The sequence below is a fragment of the Mercenaria mercenaria genome, chromosome 18 (assembly GCF_021730395.1).
Source record: "Mercenaria mercenaria strain notata chromosome 18, MADL_Memer_1, whole genome shotgun sequence".
Taxonomy (NCBI): Eukaryota; Metazoa; Mollusca; class Bivalvia; order Venerida; family Veneridae; genus Mercenaria; species Mercenaria mercenaria.
In genome coordinates this window covers 51,061,403-51,083,790 of record NC_069378.1, presented here as the reverse complement: position 1 = coordinate 51,083,790, position 22,388 = coordinate 51,061,403, and the positions used below count along the sequence as shown (strand labels likewise).

General features: G+C 34.5%; 1 protein-coding gene across 1 annotated transcript in view; it reads right to left on the bottom strand.

Moving 5' to 3' along the window:
• The window catches only part of LOC128550477 (pleckstrin homology domain-containing family A member 8-like), a 29,154-nt gene extending 18,843 nt beyond the window's left edge, over window positions 1-10,311 (bottom strand). Inside the window, exons 1-5 of the mRNA XM_053529633.1 lie at window positions 10,098-10,311; window positions 7,391-7,507; window positions 6,431-6,580; window positions 3,850-3,974; window positions 3,218-3,394 (exon numbers count right to left, since the gene is read on the bottom strand). Coding sequence (XP_053385608.1) covers window positions 3,218-3,394; window positions 3,850-3,974; window positions 6,431-6,580; window positions 7,391-7,507; window positions 10,098-10,200 — 672 coding nt within the window. The 5' untranslated portion in view covers window positions 10,201-10,311. The remainder of the gene's footprint in view (window positions 1-3,217; window positions 3,395-3,849; window positions 3,975-6,430; window positions 6,581-7,390; window positions 7,508-10,097) is intronic.
• Between the last annotated feature and the right edge of the window lie 12,077 nt (window positions 10,312-22,388).

Here is a 22,388-nt window from a genome sequence, read left to right as displayed (position 1 = left end):
TCCATTTCTTACCTTGCCACCTGATCACCTTGCCACCTGATCTACTGAATCAGATCAAGAATTAATTCTTAACAAGAGATCACAGAGTGATCTTGGCGCCCACCAATGTGCCATTTTTGAGTGTTCCAAATTTCAAGACTTACTGACTAGCTCAAGGTCAAATTTCATTTCCATACACAACACTGTGCATGTGGTCCAATTACGAAAGCTGTAGCTTGAGAAATGTGAAAGTAGGTCACTAGGTCAATGTCAAGGTCAAAGTTTGTTTCGGTACACAATCCTATGCATGTGGTCTAAATTTGAAGCCTGTAGCTACAGAAATGTGAAAATAGGTCACTAGGTCAATGTAAAGGTCAAAGTTCATTTCGGTACACAAAACTATGCATGTGGTCCAAATTTGAAGGCTGTAGCTTGAGAAATGTAAAAGTAGGTCACTAGGTCAAAATCAAGGTCAAATTTTTTTTCGGAATACAAAACTATGCATGTGGTCCAAATTTGAAGCCTGTACCTTAAAAATGTGAAAGTAGGTCACTAGGTCAATGTAAAGGTCAAAGTTCACTTCGGTACACAAAACTATGCATGTGGTCCAAATTTGAAGGCTGTAGCTTGAGAAATGTAAAAGTAGGTCACTAGGTCAAAATCAAGGTCAAATTTTATTTTGGAATACAAAACTATGCATGTGGTCCAAATTTGAAGCCTGTACCTTCAAAAATGTGAAAGTAGGTCACTAGGTCAAAATCAAGGTCAAAGTTTTTTCGGTACACAAAACTATGCATGTGGTCCAAATTTGAAGGCTGTAGCTTGAGAAATGTGAAAGTAGGTCACTAGGTCAAAATCAATGTCAAATTTCATTTTGAAACATGGAACTATGCATATGGTCCAAATTTGACGCCTGTACCTTCAATAATGTGAAAGTAGGTCACTAGGTCAAAATCAAGGTCAAAGTTTTTTCCAGTGCACAAAACTATGCATGTGGTCCAAATTTGAAGGCTGTAGCTACAGAAATGTGAAAGTAGGTCACTAGGTCAAAATCAAGGTCAACTCATGTCAAGGTTCATCTTGCCACTCAAAAATATACATGTGGTCCAAATTTGAATGTTGTAGTTATTGACAAGAACATTTTAAAAGCTTTTCCCTAAATAAGTCTATATGAACCATGTGACCACCGGGGCGGGGCCATTTTTGACCCTAGGGGGATAATTTGAACGAACTTGAGAACCACTAGATGATGCTACATTACAAGTATCAAAGCCCTAGGCTTTGTGGTTTGGACAAGAAGATTTTCAAAGTTTTTCCTTATATAAGTCTATGTAAACCATATGACCCCCAGGGCGGGGCCATATTTGACCCTAGGGGTATAATTTGAACAATCTTAGTTGAAGACCACTAGATGATGTCACATACAAAATATCAAAACCCTAGGTCCTGTGGTTTTGGACAAGAGGTTATTCAAAGTTTTTCCCTATATAAGTCTATATAAACCATGTGACCACCAGGGCGGGGCCATATTTGACCCTAGAGAAATAATTTGAATCATCTTGGTAGAGGACCACTAGATGACGCTTCAAACCAAATATCAAAGCCCTAGGCTCTGTGGTTTTGGACAAGAAGGTTTTCAAAGCTTTTCCCTATATAAATCTATGTAAAACATAGAAATAAACAAAGGGCCATAACTCACTCATAAATTGTTGAACCAGTCTGATTTTCAGGGGGACACAACTAGGGTACCAATACATCATTCTGACAAAGTTTGGTTAAAATCCCCCCAGTAGTTTCTGAGGAGATGCGATAACGAGAAATTGTTAACGGACGGACGGACGGAATGACGGACGGACGGACCACGGACGCAGAATGATTTTAATAGCCCACCATCTGATGATGGTGGGCTAATAAAAGGTGCCAGTTATTTTAACAAATTTGATCAATAATGACTCAATATAGCACATTGCCTTGTGTTTCACATGTTTAAGTTTTCATAAAAAAGGAAAATAATTAATTTTGGGAAATTTACTTTAAAGGGACTGGACTCAAGATCTTGGCTAAAAATGATATTTCTTTAAAATTGAAGTTTCTTCATATTAGAAGTCTACAAAAAATTCTTTACCAGGTAGAGACACCTTAAAACACACCTAAAATTTGAAAGTAACATCTTTGTTGTACCACCGGAAAGTGGCCTTGGTCTCTCCCTACAGTCAATTATAAAAAAGTTACAATACAAGTTATTTATAGTAACAACAAAGGGAGGAATCTTAAACTAGGGACCTGTTTCTTGCACATGACACTCCGTCTCATGGTGGTGAACATTTGTGCCGAGTTATATCAAAATCCCTCCATGCAAGAAGAAAAATTAATTCGGACAGTCATTCTTGAATTTGACCTTTGACCTATAAATGTGACTTTGACCTTAGACCTAGGGACCTGGTTCTTGTGCATGACACTCCTCATGATGTTGAACATTTTGCCAAGTTACATCAAAATATCTCCACGGATAAAGAAGATAAAGTTTGTGCACTCTGCCAGACCTCCCGCCTCGGGCGTTCCCATAATACGTCCCATTTTTCAAACGGGCATATAACCATAATACAACCCATTTTTCAAACAGGCCTATAAAAGTCATATCAAGAAAAAAAATTGCCCAATTTGGGAATAGTACCAGGCTCTCCGCGGCAATAAATACTATCCCTCGTTCTTGATCAATACACCACAGAGGACTACCTATTTTAAGTTAATGATCATTAAATATAAAAATTTATAATTAAGGCAGTTTACCTTGGACCCCCATTTCACACATTTTCAATTTTGAATGGAAAAATAGGAAAAACAACTAACTCTCATGGGTTTTCACAACATATATCAGAAATCTGTCAGTAACTTAGTTTCAAACCTCCTTAAGAAATAGAGTCATAGTTTCCAAATGTCTAAAAATTTTCTTTTTCTTTTTTTCTTGTCGTACAATCTTTACTCAAGGTCAGTGCCTTTAAAATTTGGGGATGAGGAGATACACCACAAGTATTATCTGCTGTGATTTAGGTAAAATGTCAGTCTGAAAAACCCCTATGACCTTTAACATATTTGAAATGCACTTATTCCTGTCCGTACAATAGAGGTAATGTAATCCAAAACCTCAAATTTTTCTACAAAAGAAATAAAATTAATTCACAGTTATCCCATGAGACTGTCCGGAGCTCACAAAATGTACAATATACATCAAACTTACCTTTTTATTTGGCAATTTTAAAGGAGAAGGAGGGAGTGCAGCATCTGTTATCGGAGTATTCGGAGAACGGGTTCCTTCGTACGGTAATGACGATTGGATCAGCTGCATGCACTCCTCCATAGTGCGAATAAACGTGTCGCATGTTGGACTTATCAAGGACGTTGTTTGGTCTAATTTCTGAATATGCAAACAATAAAACATAATTCAAAAGTGTTCCTGTATATAACAAATAGTCTAACAGGTGATGACATCAATGCTTTTGTTACGACCAAAAAAAGAGCAATACTATAATTTTATTTTCCGTTTCAGATAAGAGCATGTAAGAATCAATACAATGTATAGCAAAATCATGTTTTATTGTGTTTTATTTAAATTAATACACTCAAAATCAACTATATACCACAGGTTAATTCACTCTGGCTATGCCCTCTTGAAATTATTCTACAGATGTACAACCTCTTTTTCATGTATTTATATTAACATTAAAACACAGTTTTTCTTTACAACTACTTTTAAATAAAAGTGCATTCACAACAAACTTTAATTTACTGGCCACAAAGTCTATTTTTAGCCTTATTCTTGCGTTGGTAAACATTTATTTTAACGATATATAACTCCTGTAAAAAATTCACCTCTATATCTGGACCATCTTTTTGTGTTGCCGCCATTTTGACAGAGTGAATTTGTTGCACAAGTAAATCACAGTACAGCCGTAGTTCTGAACGTTTTGTTTTCAGCAGATCTTGTGTTACAAGTTCTGAAAAATTTCACATGATAACTACAAGTTTCTTTACGAAAGCATTTTATGTTCTGAAAGATTTAGTTCCACGTTATAATTTCTATAAATTTACAAAAGTAGCTATAAGATTTACATTTCATAAGGGTACAAAGACAATACAAATGGCACCAAAACCGTATTAATATTTATATAAAATACTCTATTTATTTATATACAATATACTTTATTAAACTCTGCTAAGTTACAATTATGGGTAACTGAATGGCACTATTTTTCCATTTTGAAGTGTAAATTTCATATCTGGTTTGTGATGTAATTCATGACTAAGATAATTTTTTATATCATCTGTGATTTCATTTTCATATGGTTGCCAAGATAATGAGTTTGTAGGTGAACAACTTCACATGCTGAATAATATTCCTATAATGTATCATAATCCTGGGTCAAACACTTTTTGAGATACATGCTAGTGATGCTACACAAATTTTTAGGCCCTTTATATGCATATTTTTGACTAAGTCAAGGGCCATAACTTTGACCTGTCTGTGTGAAATCCCAATTTAAACATTAGCTGCCCAACTTCACATGCTGAATGACAATCCTGTGAAGTTTTATAACCCTGGGTAAAATACTTTTTGGGATATGCACGCCAAAAATTCAGATCGACAAACAGAAAGACAGACAGATGGATAAGAGCACCAAACAAGAGGGTTAAGATGGCCCTAGGTCGCTCACCTGAGAATAACAGTGTAAACATGTTTGACCTAGTGATTTCATGGAAACAAATATTCTGGCCAATTTTCATTAGGACTGGACAAAAAATGTGGTCTCTTTAGTTTAAACAAGTATTTTCTTTGATATGACCTAGTGACATAGTTTTTGACCCCAGATGACCCAAGACAATCATTCTGACTTAATTTCACCAAGGCAATCATTCTGACTAAATTTCATGAAGATCAATTGAAAAATACAGCCTCTATCACATACACAAGGTTTTTCTTTGACTTGACCTGGTGACCTACTTTTTAATCCAAGATGACCCATATCCATTCTCGACCTAGATTTCATCAAGGCAATTATTCTGACCAAATTTTATGAAAATCAATTGAAAAATACAGCTTGTATCACATACATAATGATTTTCTTTGATTTGACCTAGTGACCTAGTTTTTTACCCCAGATAAAACATATTCGAACTCGACCTAGATTTCATCAAGGCAATCATTCTGATCAAATTTCATGAAGTTCAATTGAAAAATACAGCCTCTATCGCATACACAAGGTTTTTCTTTGATTTGACCTAATGACCTACTTTTCGACCTAAGATGACCCCTATTCAAACTTGACCCAGATTTAATCAAGGCAATCATTCTGACTTTATTTCATGAAGATCAATTGAAAAATACAGCCTCTATCGCATACACAAGGTTTTTCTTTGATTTGACCTAGTGACCTAGTTTTTGATCCAAGGTGACCCACATTCAAACTCGACCTAGAATTCATCAAGGCAATCATTCTGACCAAATTTCATGAAGATCAATTGAAAAATACAGCCTCTATTGCATACACAAGCTAAATGTTGACAGACGACAGACAGACGGTGGAAGCCGGACATCCAGCAATCACAATAACTCACCTGAGCATTGCTCACCTCAGGTGAGCTAAAAAGACTAAGTGTTTAAGTTTTGCACCAAGAAAAATGCATTCCTTTTTTCACAGAGTAACATGGCACTCCTCAGTTGCAAAATGCCCCACCACAGAACTCCTGCATATTTCATGTAATTCTCAATACATATTTAATAACAGCTGCTTCAAGTTCAAGAATTCTTTCACTTCAAATCATTTTTTAAGTTTAAAAGTTACTGTCTTCGGAAAATCATAATTATTAGACCAACCATCCAGATTTAAAAAAAAAAAAAATATTTTGAAGAAAAAAATCAGTGCACCCTTACCCAATCTGACTAAAGTACATATCCTACTACGCTATGCATAGGATCTGAGAACGACCTATTGATAGCCTCGTTCTGACGACACTTTCGCTAGCCAATCAGAGCTTAACTTACAACATTTTGCAAATTTACATTTAGCCTTGATTTTTGATATTTACAATTTTTATGTCTGATTGGTTCAAATAAAAATAGATTTGCGAAAATAAAAATAGCAATACTGGAAATCCAAAATATACAGAAGACGTCTGTGAATGGGTCGTTCTCAGATCTTTGTTTAGAAGATCAAGTACTTTAGTCAGATTGACCCTTACCATGCTGGACACGACTCATTCTGCCTTTGCGACCACTGCAGATCATGATCAGCCTGCACATCCGTGCAGTCTGATCATGATCTGCACTGTTCGCTTTCAATCAGTATCTTTTTGGTATGCACCCCTTTTAACAATTAATGGTTCTGTCCAAACTGGAAGATGGACAAGTTCATTATAGAAATTTAGCAAGGTAAGGGCTAATGTCTAAACCAACCTGGATCTTCATTCAGTTTGCCCTTTGTTGCTTTTGAACTTCCCAGGGCTACCAGCCACTCTTGTCTTTCCTGTGCATTAGGGGCCTTCACATAGAAATGTTGTTCACCAGGTATGATCAGGTCCAGCCTTGTATTGTCTGATGCATGGACTGAAAATAAACATTAAATCTGTGGATTTTCTTGTACTTCAATACGTGAGAGGCCTACCATGGTTCCCTAGTTAACATAATGCAGTATTTCTTACACTTTTCAATTTCTTTACATTACTGGTTTATGTTTAAAGGTTTCAGCTGATCAGCAAAATCCTGGCAAATAGCCTCTGCCAATCAAAATTGTCTGTGAAATGTTCTAACCAACCAAAATTTTCCCACGTAGCCTCTACCAATCAAAATTGTCTGTGAAATTTCTAACCAACCAAAATTTTCCCACATAGCCCCTACCAATCAAAATTGTCTGTGAAATGTTCTAATTAACCAAAATTTTCCCACATAGCCTCTACCAATCAAAATTTTCTACGAAATGTATTAACCAAACAAACCTGTCTGCAAGATACTTTAACTTATCAAAAGTGTCAGTAAAATGCTCTAAGCAATCAAGATTGTTTGTGTAAAGCATGGCCTCATTCTCTATTTAAAAATCAATGCTGATTTATGGAGAGAAAAAAAATGTTTCTTAAGCTCAGTTTCTAATTATCCATTTGTGAATAAAGTATATTACAGCAAAATAATGAGTACCTCTTCAATTCAAATGCAATCCAACATTCAAGAGTGGCATAATTAACTGAAATTTATGAATACTAGCAACTTAACTGAAGGACAAAGTACCTCAATTACTAACTTTAATGGCTGCTGCTTGCGACTCTGTGGACAGACTGTCTGGGGAGGTAATTAAAGACAAGGAATGGAACTAACAAAAGCCCTGCCACACTTAATTGTATCATATCTGAAGAGAGACGTTACCTGAAATATCACAAACTGACATCTTAACGGAACCCTTACACCCTGAGTTAACATCATCTTGTGACTTGTAGTATGAAAGAATTCCATTGTCCAATACAAACCACCTTTCCTGCCAACCTAAAATGTATATAAATGAACATAAATATAAACTGCTGAATATGAATGTGTATCTAAGGTTTATACATGTTACTGGTTATCTACAGTCAGGGGTGTAACTGTTTTAGGTTATGTAACCTATTTCAGTTACTTTTTCAAGAATTTTATAACCTGTATTAGTTATAAAATAAGGATAACCCAGGTAAGTTATTCAAAAAAAGCCTTTTTACTGTTCTCACAAAGTGAGCTTTAAAATGCAATAAGTAGCAAACTGTGGTTAATCAAATTCTCTTTTAGTCTGATAATGACCTGATGAGCATAATGGGATGTTAAGAGTTTTATAGCTTAAAAACCATTTGCGTAAGACTTTATCAGCCTTGCGTAAAAAAATTTACTGCACAGCTGGAAAGATAAAAGGCCAAGGATTCAGGAAAGGATTGCATTAGTCACATTCAAAATGAGGAATTGACACAGGAGGGCTTTGTAATATTTTATGATAACTGAAACAAGTTATGAAAGTAAACGCAGTAACTCAAATGGGTTATAAAATGTGATAACTTGAAACAGTTACACCCCTGACTGATATATATTGGTCAACTCCTCCTGAATATTGTTACTTAACCTTTCGCCTGCCAAAGGCAAGTAATTTTGCCTTTGCAGCCAGAGCAGACCAAGAAAAGCCTGCACATCCGTACAAACTGATCATGGTCTGTCTTGTTTGCTATTCAGTCAGTAAATTTTCAGTGAACACCGGTCACCCCTTTGAATAATAAGTGGTATTGCCAAAATTGAATGATGGACCAGTCCATTTTAGAGATTTAGCAGGGTTAAGGTTAATTTAGATATTGCTGGCTTCAATTCCAAAATCTGTTTTCAATCCAATATGAAGCACTACTGCAATAGCTACTGCTTTTGAACAAACAACACCTAACGTATTAGTCTAGAAAATTACAATAATTAAACTAGACTTTCTTGTCACTCACATAACTACAGTTCATTTGTTTCAAAGCTGGCACGATAATTTTTCCTTGCCACACACAAGACAGGTGTACAACAGGGAGGGTATTACTAAACTAAAGTGGCCTGTAAGTGTCTTAGAACTTTCCAGTTAATGTTAAGAAGTGTATATAAGTCATACAGTTACAACAAGTATCAAATAATTATTTAGCAAATAATATATAAAACACAGTTGGTGACTAGTGAAATACTATGACATATATAATACACAGGATAATTAACATGTAAAAGCCTTACTGCTTATTTCAAACAGGGTCCTTGTACTTTTAATTGGGCCCTATCTCAATGAAGAAAGCTCTTCACATAAAACTGCTAGTACTACTTCAATTTGAAGTTCGAAGAACATTGCATAATGCTTGAAGACATCTTTCAATCACTTCGTTAAAATACATACTTTGATTTTAACTTTCTCACAATTTCTGATCTATGTGATTACCAAAATCAGTTTCCACTCAGCAAATACCATTTAAATGCTTGTTTCTGATTACCAGAACACTTGACAGGGTTCAAATTTAAAATCTGCAGAATTGCAAAATGCGAGTACGTTTTGAAAAATGCAAGTGACTTTTGCCCAAATTTGCAAAATTTTGTGAGTGCAAAATCTCAAGTAGAAACTACGATGGTATTAATTTCTTTAACTCTCAGTTCCAATCTTCTGTAAATACATATTTAATGGTGATTTTTCACACAGTAAGCACCGACTGATGAAATTTTACATAGTGCGCATTTGATTATGCATCACTGTAACTACTGTACTACACACGCTTACCGGTAGTGTTATGGAGGGCAGAGCCTTTGTAAAAAGGAAGTGGCTATTCTTACGGTCCCGTAGGAATAGCCTCGCAGGCTATTCTTACCGCTCTCCCATAAGAATAGTGAAAAGCCCGCAGGTGTCTATTCCTACAACTCTCCCGTACGAATTATGAAAAGTCTGCAGGAGTTTATTCCTACGGCAGTTTTGTGTTACACATTGTACTGAATTCATTGGACCGATATAATTTCACCCAACTTCTTTACTTTTCCGGTAAGGAAATTCAGATGAGACAAAAAAAGGAAGTGATTTCCCCTAGTTTAACGTATTTTGCGAGGCTATTCCTACGACCGTAAGAATACCACTTCCTTGTAAAAAAAAGGTTGAATTAAATTGTGACTAAAGTTGATAAATTGCAAGTTGAATTTTTTTGTACTGGCAAAAATTTGCAAGTGCAAAAAACTGTTAAATTCTAACCCTGTCTAGACAGCCTCTAGTTACTGAACCCTAGCCACTGCCTTTGCTTTTAAAAGTCCCATCTGAAATAACAATGAAATCTAAACTGTAGTGAGTCTATATCATCCAATATTTCAGCAAAGATTGTTTCAAGAAATATTTGTATATATGCAATTTTCATTGTATACAACCGAAATATGTTCAAGGAAGTCGCTCAAGTATGTGTCCCAGATTGTGACAGGTTGTGTCATGCACCAAATTTACTCCAGAAATGAACCGTTCTGACGCATGGCATACATAATCAAGCTCTCAGCATACAAGAATAAGTGTATAATCTTTCAAAAAGAATAAAGAGCAAATACAAAATGCATCAAGTTACTACCATACCACTAAAATAATTTGTCCATTTCCATAACGTCCCTGCCATGTACATTTTTCGTGAAACGTCAACAAACAAGTAGTGAATAGTTGAGTCAGTTTCGGAAGGCATCACTTAATTAAAAGATGGTGATAATTATACAGACAGGAGAGCAAAATGTAGTTAATAGCTATATTGTGAACACATTTCTTCCAGAAAAATACGGTAATAATTCGTTTTATACTAAAAGTCAAGTTGAAACATGTTGGATACTATTCACTCATTTTACAGAAAAAAAGAATTACCCCAAAGATATTTGAACACCAACAAGGCGTCTACTTAAAACAGTAATGCAGGATAATGTAGCAAAATTGGACGTAATGCACCAGCGCTAAATATGTTTTATTGCATATGAAATAATTCCTCTCATAAATTGATAAGAAATATTATTTTAGGCAGTGGCTAGAGAACAGGAACCATTTTTAATGGGAATGACTGATTAGCGAAATCTAGTAGATTTCGCGAAATCTAATCAAATTAGCGAAATCTAGAGATAAAATTTAAACTAATAAATATTTTTAAAAATCGTTTTAAGCTTTTATTAAAGATATAAATTTACTTGTGTATGTCAATTTTCAAGAAAAAATATTTATATTTAAGGTGTTTTTGAAGCGAAAAACGTATACGGGTCTAGATTTCGCCCGATTCTACATGCGCGGAAATCTCAAGTTTCAGGCAAAATCAAATTGTAAAATCTAAAGTGATGAATTTTCTTCCTAAATCTTTTTAGGTTTTTATTAAGAATATATTTATAAGTTTGGATGACATTTTTCAAGAAAAAGTATTTATATATATGTTGGTTTTGAAACGAAAAACGTATTCGGGTGATGATTTCGCCAGAGTTTATATGGGCAGAAATTTAAAGTGGCAGGCAAAATCTAGACATAAAATTTAAACTAATGAATATTTTTAAAAATCATTTAAATTTTTTATTAAAGATATAAATTTACGTGTGTATGCCAATTTTCAAGAAAAAATATTTATATTTAAGGTGTTTTTGAAGCGAAAAGCGTATACGGGTCTAGATTTCGCGCGATTCTACATGTGCGGAAATCTCAAGTGTCGGGCAAAATCAAGATATAAAATCTAAAGTGATGAATTTTCTTTCTAAATCTTTTTAGGTTTTTATTAAGAATATATTTATAAGTTTGCATGTCATTTTTCAAGAAAAAGTATTTATTTATTATACAGTGGTCGTCGCACTGGTCGGCACATACAGAGCAGGGATAAGAATCCGCCATAATGAAAAGCACATATAAATAATAAGAAAAGTCACTGTCTTTTCAACAATTAAAAATTCACATGAAAAGCCACTATCTTTTCAAAACAACTTTTACACACACAAAACACAAAAGTTTTAATCCAGAAGAAAAACAATAAGTCACTGATTAAGAAAAATCACTTTGAGTGCCAACAATTCATATAATGAATACTAGCAAAGAATGGGGAGAAATCTTTTACTACTTATAGGGACGTTTTCCAGCAAAATCGTTTGATATATAATTATTGTCCATTTTGGTACAAGATCAAAGACATTCTTGCTTTAATTAGATTAACACAGTGATAATTTAAAAAAAAATGATTTGTTAATCAAATTAAACTTAATCCAATTAGTTAAGCGGGGATAAACGATAATTCAATTAAAGGTGGTTTTCTCACACGTTTGCAAAGGTGTGAACTGCAGCAGGTATTCGGTCAAAATTGTGCCGATCTATATCATTTGACAATTATTAAATTATTACATGTAACAAACAGTAATTATTCATATTTACAATTTATTTTTCATTAATATATTTCCATATGAAAATGGCTGTCTAAGAACTATATTGAAGTTATATGTTTAGAACGTAGCCCATTTTCTTAATTTCATTCATATTATATATACATATTCATATTATATATATATATATATATCTTAAAGAAGACTACGTGGATTTAGGAAAAAGGATTAAGTATCCAACTCTTATTGTCAAGATCATGTGCATCCGGGGACGAGTGGACTTATTAAATTACGCAGTGCTATAATTCATTGCTTTCAATCAACAATGCCAAGGAGTATTGTCAGGCGTAAATGAATGAAAGACTCGTTGTGGAGAAAGTTTTTTAAAATGTGTCTGTAAATATATTTGTCTTTTATGAATTTTGCATAACTACTAGAATCTATTTATGACTTTGATTGTAATAAAAATCATGGCATACGATGTGTGTATTGTGTTGAATATTGTCACCGCGTGCATTGCATGTAACACTGTCCCACTGCAACACGGTCCAATTTTTATCACACCTTCCTTATTTGATTAAATTACCAAATTATTACGAAAATAAGTAGCAACTTTAAAACCCAATTTAGATTTAATATTGGAATAATGCATCAAGGTACACCCGTATACGTTATACAAAACAATACTATTTTTCGATATAATATACAATAAATAATACAAACTTATAATTAACGATTTGAATACATGTCTCGATTCTGTCTGACACATTCCTTAAAATTTTAAGATTTGATTTTGCCTCTCAGTTGAGATTTCAGCGCATATAAAATCAGGCGAAATCAGCTCTAGTATATGTTATTAATCATACTAAATATAAATATTTTTTCTGAAAATAGACATGCACATGCAGAAATTTATTCTGAATAAAACTTTAAAATGATTTTCAAAAGATATCCATTAGTTTCAATTATATGTCTAGATTTTGCCTGCCACATGATTTCTGCGCACATAATCTCTGGCGAAATCATCACCCGTATACGTTTTTCGTTTCAAAACCACCATATCTTTAAATACTTTTGACGTGACATGCAAATTTATAAATATATTCTTTAAAAAAACCTAAAAAGATTTAGAAAGAAAATTCATCACTTTAGATTTTATATCTTGATTTTGCCCGACACTTGAGATTTCCGCACATGTAGAATCAGGCGAAATCTAGACCCGTATACGTTTTTCGCTTCAAAAACACCTTAAATATAAATATTTTTTCTTGAAAATTGGCATACACACGTAAATTTATATCTTTAATAAAAGCTTAAAACGATTTTTAAAAATATTCATTAGTTTAAATTTTATGTCTAGATTTTGCCTGCCACTTTAAATTTCTGCCCATATAAACTCTGGCGAAATCATCACCCATATACGTTTTTCGTTTCAAAACCACCTTATATATAAATACTTTTTCTTGAAAATGAACATGCAAACTTATAAATATATTCTTAATAAAAACCTAAAAAGATTTAGAAAGAAAATTCATCACTTTAGATTTTACATCTTGATTTTGCCTGACACTTGAGATTTCCGCGCATGTAGAATCGGGCGAAATCTAGACCTGTATACGTTTTTCGCTTCAAAACACCTTAGATATAAATATTTTTTCTTGAAAATTGGCATACACACGTAAATTTATATCTTTAATAAAAGCTTAAAATGATTTTTAAAAATATTTATTAGTTTAAATTTTATGTCTAGATTTTGCCTGCCATTTTAAATTTCTGCCCATACAAACTCTGGCGAAATCATCACCCGAATACGTTTTTCGTTTCAAAACCAACATATATATAAATACTTTTTCTTGAAAAATGTAATCCAAACTTATAAATATATTCTTAATAAAAACCTAAAAAGATTTAGGAAAAAAAATCATCACTTTAGATTTTACAATTTGATTTTGCCTGAAACTTGAGATTTCCGCGCATGTAGAATCGGGCGAAATCTAGACCCGTATACGTTTTTCGCTTCAAAAACACCTTAAATATAAATATTTTTTCTTGAAAATTGGCATACACACGTAAATTTATATCTTTAATAAAAGCTTAAAACGATTTTTAAAAATATTCATTAGTTTAAATTTTATGTTTAGATTTCGCTAATTTGATTAGATTTCGCGAAATCTACTAGATTTCGCTAATCAGTCATACCGATTTTTAATCTATAGATGTAACATTTTGCAAATATCTCGTATTCTGTTTGCAGATAGGCTGTTACTCTATTAATGCACAGACGTCAGATTAAAAATGAAATGACTAATTCAAATCCATGTATGGTTACTAATTTAGCGGTAACCGCCGCCCATACATTCTAGATCTAGATCTAGAAACATTCATCTATCCAACCATACTGCCTCGCACCTCTTGCGAGTATGTGGACATGGTTTTGCATCAGTGGTTAGTGAAGATAAAAATGAAACTGTAAGACAGTTCTTGCGGTGACAATGAGACTAAAACAAGTGATGCTATGTTAAAAATGTTAAACAAAGAAATAATTAAAGTAGGATAAAAAAAATTGTGTGATTAATTAGAAGCTGAGTGGTGGCACTGCCATATGTCAGACAGAGTCACAATAACGTATTTAAAAAGACTGTTGCGGGGGATAACTTGAAATGATTTGAATTGACATGGACTTGAGGAATAATATAAGGAACTCATAAATTGTGGAAACTAGTGTAACACGGGAATATCTAGTCGTTAATGACCTACCTGGACAATTTTCAGCTTGTATCTATTGACCTTTGTGCGCGGCAACCAAACAGATGAGGAATGTTCGAGTAATGATCTGACTTGGAGTGTTTTGCGAGACAATGACTCGACCTTTTTACATGACTATGCGCTTGATGGAACCTAATCGTTCTGTAAATGCATTGTTTGTGAGATAGTTGTATATATAAGGTCATTACTGAGTGCGGACGATGTTATAAGAAAGTCTATCATATATGACATGTATGATTATTATTTTCTTAACTTTGAAAGGGTTTCAATGAGCATTCAAAACGTATTTGAATTCTGATTTAAGCGAAAATTACAAAGTTGTGCCCAGTGTTCTTTTTCTTTTTGTAGTAAGAACATTTAAACGTACAAATTGAATTAAATAAAACGATGTGGTTTTAAGGCTTGTTTTTATTACGGCCATGGGGTGGCAATAAATGCTAGATAATTATGTTACATCGTGACGAACCTGGCATTTACTTGGAATAAATTCTTTGTTCAACAACTTTTTCCATTTTGTCTAATATTATTAAGGAGATCAATTTGTAGTCTGTCTAGGAAGTTACAGAAAAGTATACAAGTAGAAACATATGAGACGTGAACGAGTCGAGGAGGTCATTTTTATAAGTAGGAAGAGAAGGGGCATATAGACAGATCCCTGGGGGACATCGGATATGGCTGTAACTAAGTTATATGCCACACGAGTACAACTGACTAAGATTTACTAATAGGACAAATAACCGTATCCAAGACACGATTCCGTCTGCGACACATTGGTTTGGATCTTTTATAACAGTTTTAAATGTTAACCTTGTCGATCAAGAAGGATTGTTAACTTGTTGCGAGATTTGTTTCATAATCCGTGCAATGTGCTTGGTGTGTCAGATCCTTATTCACGCAACCTGTATAGTAGGTCATAGGATGTGTTGTATTTTGGGAAATATGTGGATACGCTAGATGCAATATTGTGCTCCGTGATTTTACACGTAATGCATAGAAAGAAATTGGCCTATAATTTGCTACAACACTAGTATCACCTTTATTTAAGCAGGGAGGTGCAAATTGTCCGTCGGATGGGAGCTAACCAAAACTTGGGAAGTTTCGGAATACAAGTGATGGGAAAAAAAGGCTTTGTTCTGTCTGGGTGTGCATCTTATTCCGTTTTAAGATTTTTGATTAATTTTAGAATAACTCATATATGTTATGTATTTTTTAATACAGATTTTCTCTTAAAATAATCAGGCGGGTTTACCCATTTAATGTCTGTGTAAAGGAATTCTACGCAAGTCGGTGCTATGGTGCGTACAAATTGTTGCACTTTTCATTATAAGTTTTCAATTATTTCGATTGGTTGCAGAGATCCCCTAATATATTGTATTAATAGTAGTTTGCTTAGGAATGGTCACATAACACTGTTATAATTTGGTGTCGCAGTTAGAACTGGAGTGGGTTTGTCCGACTGAAAATATTTTTCCTGCATCGAACATATCTTGTATCACTTTTGGTTTTTCATTTATCACAGACACTGTTATTCAAGAAAATGTAAGTAGAATAAATTTTAAAAGTTTATAAAAGGTCGATTTTAGACCGTGGAAGTTTGTTTGTTTGGCAGAATTATGGCTAGCATTTCATCTTGCATCATTCTAACATAGGATGTTTATTTTCTTCTTGAATAAAAGGCTTCGTATTCGTATTTAACATGATGTCTTGACCTCCATCCTCTGACCCCCAAACAAGATCGAAATTCATTCACTGCTCACAGACACTCATAAAGTTTCACGGCAGCAGCTTATCGCATTTTCCAGTAATTTATATGAAACCTTTTTTTCAGATTTGAAGTCACTGTTACCTAAATCCTTAATCTAATGACCACCCAAAAACAACCTAAAGCCATCTAAATACCAAAGGCATTCATCAAGTATAGGTTGACAGTCACTGGCCCAAGACTGTTCATGCTGTGGATAGGGAACAATTTCAGTCTACATCTACATCTACGGGGATACTCCCAACAATCAATTTCTGATCATAACTGGGAGGTCGGGCAGTTGTTAAAAACATGTTGCTATGTTACATGATACATGATATGCCTGTGTTAAGAGAGTAAGAGCAGTAATATGTACAGCTTTGTTAAAAATAAAAACAGGATGATGACATTAATACATATGCGAGTCTAGGTCAGATGTGAAGCACTGAAGGTTCACACTGTCCTTGATGTTATAAGACAAGGCGTTCCAGTATCTGATCGTGAGGGAGAAAAAGGAGTTCATATGATATTGTGTTCTTGAAGATGGAATGATAAAGTTTAAATTTCTAGAGGCTGTCTGGTTGTTATGATCTACAGAGACGAGGTTGTGTGATATTTTATACAACATAATTAAAGATGCATGTATTCTTCTCTGTTCTAATGTCTGCCATTTAAGAATTTCAAGCATTGATGTTATGCTAAGTTTTTCTGCCATGGATGCCATATGGTGTTACAGTATTCTAATTGTGGGCGGACATATGTTTTATAGGCAGTTTCTTTGATATTACGGTTATTACATTTTACATTTCTTTTTATGAATCTGAGAGTGTTATTAGCTTTTGAAGATGTAGTTTCAATATGTTTTTTCCAACTAAAGTCATCACTAATAGTAATCCCAAGATATTTAGCATTTTTTGTGGTTTTTAGTTCTTGATTATGTAGTTTATATGGAAAAATGATATTTTTTCTTTTTTTGGAGATTCTTATGATTTCGCATTTATCAGGATTGAATTCCATAGACCATTTACGTTCCCATTCTTCTAATTTTGTCAAATCATCTTGAAGTTTGTTAGAGTCTACTAATGAGTCGATGGTGAGGAATATGATGGTATCATCAGCAAATAAGCGTATTCTACTTTTAACAAAGTCGGAAAGGTCATTGATGAAACAGAGGAAGAGACAAGGACCCAACACTGAACCTTGGGGAACCCCTGATAGAACTGGTTGGTAGAGAATCAGAGTGTGAGCCTTCAACTACTACAGACTGAGAGCGATTACTAAGAAAAGATTGAATCCAAGATAGAGATGTTTTGTTGACACCAAGTTTCATGAGCTTAGAGAAGAAGTTGATGATCGACCTTGTCGAAAGCTTTCGAGAAATCCATTACAATGAGATCTGTTTGTTTTCCAGATTGGAGATTGTCAAACATTTCTTGTGTAAAGGATAATAGTTGAGTCTCACAGCTATGTTTGGAACGGAAGCCATGTTGGAAAGGTGTGAGAAGATTGTTGCTGTCGAGATGGCGCATGATGTTAGAGACCATGATATGCTCCATTAGTTTGGAGGCTATGCATGTCAAGGAGATTGGCCGATAATTGCTAGCTTTATATTTAGGACCCTTTTTATATACAGGTGCAACGATAGCAGTTTTCCAGTCCTCTGGAACTATACCAGTTCTCAGTGAGTTCTGGAAGACTTTAGTGAGAAAAGGAGCTGTTTCGAGAGAAAGTTCTTTAGGACCAGACGCCTTGTTAGGATTCAGATCCTTGAGCATTTTCAAAACACCTTCTACAGTTATATCTATATCGGTCATTTTATTTACTTGCTGAATTTTGTCACTTTCAAAAAGATTTAATTCACAAAGTTGTTTAAGACTGACTGGTTTAGGTTTTGAGAAAACAGATTCAAGTTGTTTGTTTAGAATTGTTGTTTTATCATATGGTTTGGTATAAGTTTTACCTTCAGATTTTAAGGGTGCTACATCATGATTGTCTGTTTTTTATGTTTCACAAAAGAATAGAACTTTTTGTTTTTACCAGTCTCTGAGTCATTAGAAAAGATTACCGATTCTAAATATTCCCAGTATGATTTGCGTATTTCTCTTTGAATGGTGGCTTTAAGAATAGCAAGTCGATGTCTCATTTTGCTATAATGTTCTTTTCGTTTAGCGATTTTACATTTAGTGTGTAGTTTATCTCTTTTATGTATCATTTTGATGATCTGTTTTGTTACCCAGGGAAGATCACTTCTGGGTTTAGTCATTTTGGTTGGTATATATGTATTTACTTTATAGCTCACTGACTTTATTTTTAAATTTTTCCCACAGTATGTTTGGGTCATTAGATGAAAGTTTAACAAAAACATTTTTAAAGTATTCATTGAGATCAGACTTGAATGAATCCCAGTTGGCTTTTTTAAATTGTTTGATTTCACGTTTTACTTGACGAGGTCTACCAATTTTAATGTTCATTTCATGAAAGACAGCATTATGATCTAAGGATCCAAGACTGGGTAATATTTTGGTAGAATGAACTTGAGAAGGTTGATTTGTCAAGAATAAATCAAGAACATTGTTTTCTCTTGTGGGTTCTTTTACTACCTGATCCAGGTTGAAATTTGTAAGGTTTTCCAAAAATTGTTCATATAATGATTTAAATTTACAAGAATCTCTAACTGTACCAGACGTCCAATCTATATCAGGCATGTTTAAATCGCCTAGTATCCAAACTATACTATTTCTAGTACATTCTGTAGAGAGTTCCACAGGACAACAGGCTATTTGATCATTTCATGAGGTTTGTAAAATGCTGATAAGTAGATAGTTTTGACCCCTGGAATGTTTAATTTTGTCCATACTATGTTACAATCTGGATCAGTCTTTAAGTCAGGTTGTTCCTCACAAACAAATCTATTGGAAACAGCTAACATTACACCACCCCCTTTACCACTGGTTTTATCATCTCTAAAAACTTGAAATTGGTTATCTTCGGGAAAGATTTCAGAAGAACAAATATCTGGTTTCAACCATGTTTCAGTGAACGCGATGACATCAGGTTTTATCTGGTCTAATAGAAGGTGAAATTCTGGAATTTTATTTCTTATAGATCTGCAATTTATATTCAAAATGGTTACAAGTTCATCATTAGCTTTTCCTGTGTTTACTTTATATGCGATACTGTTATCTCCGGGTGATGACATGAAACCTTTTTCCACCCTCAAGGACATGGTAAGAAACAATTTTCAGCCTAAAGGTAAAGACAGGAAACCGCTTTCAGCCTCCAGGTCAAGGCAGGAAGTCGTTTTCAGCCTCCAGATAAAAACAGAAAACCGTTTCAGCCTTCAGGTCATGCTATGAAAATATTTTGAGCCTTCAGGTTGAAGTATGTACCGTTTTCTGCTCCAGGGTCAAGATAGGAAACCGTTTTAAGCCTCCAGGTTAAGACAGGAAACCGTTTTCAGCTTTCACGTCAAGACAGGTAGCTGTTTCAGCCTAAAGGCCAAGATAATGAAACCTTTTTCAGCCTGAAGGTAAAGATGTGAAACAGATTTCAGTCTCCAGGTCAAGAGGAAACCGTTTTCAGCCTCCGTGTCAGGATAGGAAACTCAGGAAACTGTTTTCAGCCTAAATGTGAAGACATGAAACCGTTTTCAGCAACCAGGCCAAGAAAGGAAACCGTTTTCAGCCTCCGTGTCATGGTAGGAAACTGTTTTCAGCCTAAATGTGAAAACATGAAACTGTTTTCAGCAGCCAGGTCAAGACAGGAAACCGTTTTCAGCATCCAGATCATGAAAAGAAACCATTTTCAGCTTAAGTTAACCGTTTTCAGCCTTAATGTGAAGATATGAAACTGTTTTTAGCATCCAGGTCAATAAAGGAAACCGTTGTCATCCTCCAGGCCAAGATATGAAACTGCTTTTACAAGCAACCATTCTATGAAGTTCGACAGTTGTATACTGCAAAGCCCACTTCTCGAGTTTTTAAATGGAAGCCATTTTCTGTTTCCAATTTACTGGGTTTTTTTTAGCCCACTGCTGACAAGAAATCATAATATGAAGTTTTTACCACTTTTATGCCAATGTGTTCTGTGTTACTAAGCGAAAAACCAGTGATCTACTAATGACAATATATCCTGGAGGGTGGTGGGGGGGGGGGGGCATTAATACTTGGCAGTAGTCAGGTACTGAAAAGAACAAGCAAATTCGATGAATTGGTATCCCCCGCCGAAAGGGTTTGTGGTGAGGAATGGCAAAAAGATATATCCGGCAAAAAGTTAAGGATGTTAATAAGAAGCAAATAATTTCATTAGTCAAAATCAATTTAACAGAAAACAAATGTTTAATTAAAGAGTACATAATAAATGTATGATACTTTGATCCTGACTTAAGAATTTATTTTGAATGGGATATGCTTACTGTAATAAGCTTAGCTTTTAAAATTAAATGCAGTTAATTGAAATGTGAGCTTGAAGTTTAACTGGAATGAAATATTGTCTTGAGTGGTTTGGCACCAGGTGTTGCTGTTTTACATGTACATTTGAACTTAAAAGATCAGATGTCCTTAAGAGAACACAGGTAAGATATCTTGAAACGGCTGAGGGCAAGGTTTGTGCAGTCACAACTTAACATGTTGAAGGTTTGAACATTTAAAAAAAAAAAAAAAAGGAATGGAAATATATATATCTTTATATAGATATATGTATATATTTATTTTTTTAGGGGGTGGGGGTGCAGGGGAATGGGAGAGGAAACAAAATTTCACATGTTGATTATAAATATTGATTGAAAATTAAAAATTAAAAAAAAAAAAAAGGTAAAAGGGTGAAGTTGGAGTGGGGTGGGGGGGGGGGGGGGGGAGAGGATGAATGATGAGGGGTGGGCATGAAGGGGTGGGGAAGTGAGGGGGGGGAATGGTACAACTTGGAAGGTTTGAAAAAAATCTAAAATAAGAAATGAAAAAAAAAAAATTATTTTTTTGTGGGGAGGGGGAGGGGGTGTGACCAAGGCAAGTGGGTGACCAGGTGTGGGTGCGCAACTTCACATGTTTATAATAAATGTTCACAGAAAAGAATGAAAGAAATTTAATAAAATTCTGCCAAATGGTAAGTTTGTAATGTACAAATATGTGGATTTTTAGACAATTAAAGGGCAATAACTCTGAAGTTACAAAAAGAAATCCTTACAAAATTGTCTGTGCACAACCACATTATAGTGCTCTAAATTCTGTTAAAGTTTCATAGTTCTAGGTCAAATATGTCAAAAGTTATGATGCAGAAATTGGCATATCTATAGATCTATAGTACCCTATATAGTTAACACTAGAAACTTCTAAGGGCCATAACTCTGGTGTTACTTGGGCAATCTGTCTGAAACTTGATGGGCCCCATAACCTCATAGTGGTGAACATGTATATGAAGTTTGTTTGAAAAAAATCTAAAATAAGGAATGATTTTTTTTTTTTTTTTGGGGTGGGGGGGGGGGGGGGGGGGGGGGGGGGGGGGGGGGGATAAGGGGGGAGGTGTGTGATCAAGGTAAGGGGGTGACCAGGTGTGGGTACACAACTTCACATGTTTACAATAAATGTTCATGGAAAAGAATGAAAGAAATTTAATGAAACTGTACCAAATGGTAAGTTTGTTATGTACAAATATGTGGATTTTTATACAATTAAAGGGCAATAACTCTTAATTTACAAATAAATCCAAATGAAATTGTGTGTACACAACCACATTATGGTGATCTAAATTCTGTTTAAGTTTCATAGTTCTAGGTCAAATATATCAAAAGTTATGATGCAGAAATTGCCATATTTATAGTACCCTATATAGTTAACACTAGAAACTTCTAAGGGCCATAACTCTGGTGTTACTTAGGCAATCTGACTAAAACTTGACGGGCCGCAAGAACTCATTGAGGTGAACACGTATATGAAGTTTTAAATAAATATTCCCAACCATTTCCTAGATATGGCTCCGGACGGACGGACGGACGGACGGAAAGACGGAAGGACGGACGGACGGACGGACGGACGGAAA